General features: G+C 76.3%; 2 protein-coding genes across 2 annotated transcripts in view; both read right to left on the reverse strand.

Annotated features, from left to right (window-relative positions):
- EFNA4 (ephrin-A4) overlaps positions 1 to 530 on the reverse strand; it is a 7,159-nt gene extending 6,629 nt beyond the window's left edge. The window contains exon 1 of the mRNA XM_014961227.1: positions 151 to 530. Within this exon, the coding sequence (XP_014816713.1) occupies positions 151 to 530 (380 nt within the window). The remainder of the gene's footprint in view (positions 1 to 150) is intronic.
- Positions 531 to 937: 407 nt separating this feature from the next.
- ADAM15 (ADAM metallopeptidase domain 15) overlaps positions 938 to 1,158 on the reverse strand; it is a 6,517-nt gene continuing 6,296 nt past the window's right edge. The window contains exon 21 of the mRNA XM_014961364.1: positions 938 to 1,081. Within this exon, the coding sequence (XP_014816850.1) occupies positions 944 to 1,081 (138 nt within the window). The 3' untranslated portion in view covers positions 938 to 943. The remainder of the gene's footprint in view (positions 1,082 to 1,158) is intronic.

The raw sequence follows: 1,158 nt of genomic DNA on the forward strand, positions 1-1,158 counted from the left end.
TCCGCGCCGCCGCCGCCGCCCGGCAACTTCCCCGAGTGCCATTAACCCTTGGGGGGCGGCACCGGCACCATCACCGGGACCGGTAACCGGCACCCACCAGCACCGGGACCGATCCCTTCGACGCTGGTAGGCACCGGGACCGGCACCTACCCGCCCCCCTCGCACCGGGACCGGCACCGCCCTGGTCCCTCGGGCATCGCCTGTGAGGAGCGCGGTACCCACCAGCACCGGGACCGCACCGGGACCGGCGCCTCCGACACCCGTCGGCACCGGGACAGGGACCCAGCCGCCCCCTCTCGCACCGGTACCGGCGCCATCCCAGTCCTTCGGGCATAGACGGGGACCGGCACAGCACCCATCAGCACCGAGACCGACCCGGCACCCACCGGCACGGGGGCGGCCCCGGGACCGTCACTCCCGCACCGATTCGGCACCTCCGGCACCCGGTCGGCACCGGCGCCCACTCGCCCCTTCCTCAAACCAGCACCGGTGTCACACCGGGACCGGCATCGCCCCAGTACATCGGGCATCGGGACCGGCAGCACCGGCTGCTCCCCGCGCCCACCTCCCCCGCCGGGTACCGGCACCCACCGGACACCGGGACCGGTCCCCCGGGACGGGACCCGTTGGGGTGGGAGGTAACGGGGTGTGTGTGTGTGTGTGTGTGTCCGTGCCCACGGGGCGCACACACACGTGCCCGCGCACACGGGCAGCCCCTGCACGTGCCCACGTGGCTCCGAGGGAGCCCCCCCCGCCCCCCGGGAGGCTGCGCGCACCGTCCCCGCCAGGGGGCGCCGTGGGCAGGAAGCAGCTTCCTGCGGGGGAGAGGCCGCGCTTCCGGCGAGCGCCGCGCGGGCTGCCGGGAGTTGTAGTTCTGCGGTGCGGCTGGTGCCGATCCCCCTCCCCCCGGTCCCCGGTGGGGCGGAGGCAGCGCGGAGACAGCTCACAGCCCCTTTATTGGCGTCGGCGGGGGGGACAAGCGGGCGGCGAGGCCTTCCCCGCGGCTCCAGCGCTGCAGTGGTCCCGGCCCGGGGCTCAGGCCTCCCGCTGGGCACCGGCGGGCGGCGGCAGGGGGGCGGGCCTGGGGGGAGAGAGGCGGCGGGTGACGGGGGCCCCCTGCTCCGAGTCCCCACAGCCCCTGGCCCTCCCCATCCCCCT

Source organism: Calidris pugnax, unplaced genomic scaffold (assembly GCF_001431845.1).
Source record: "Calidris pugnax isolate Ruff unplaced genomic scaffold, ASM143184v1 scaffold371, whole genome shotgun sequence".
NCBI lineage: Eukaryota > Metazoa > Chordata > Aves > Charadriiformes > Scolopacidae > Calidris > Calidris pugnax.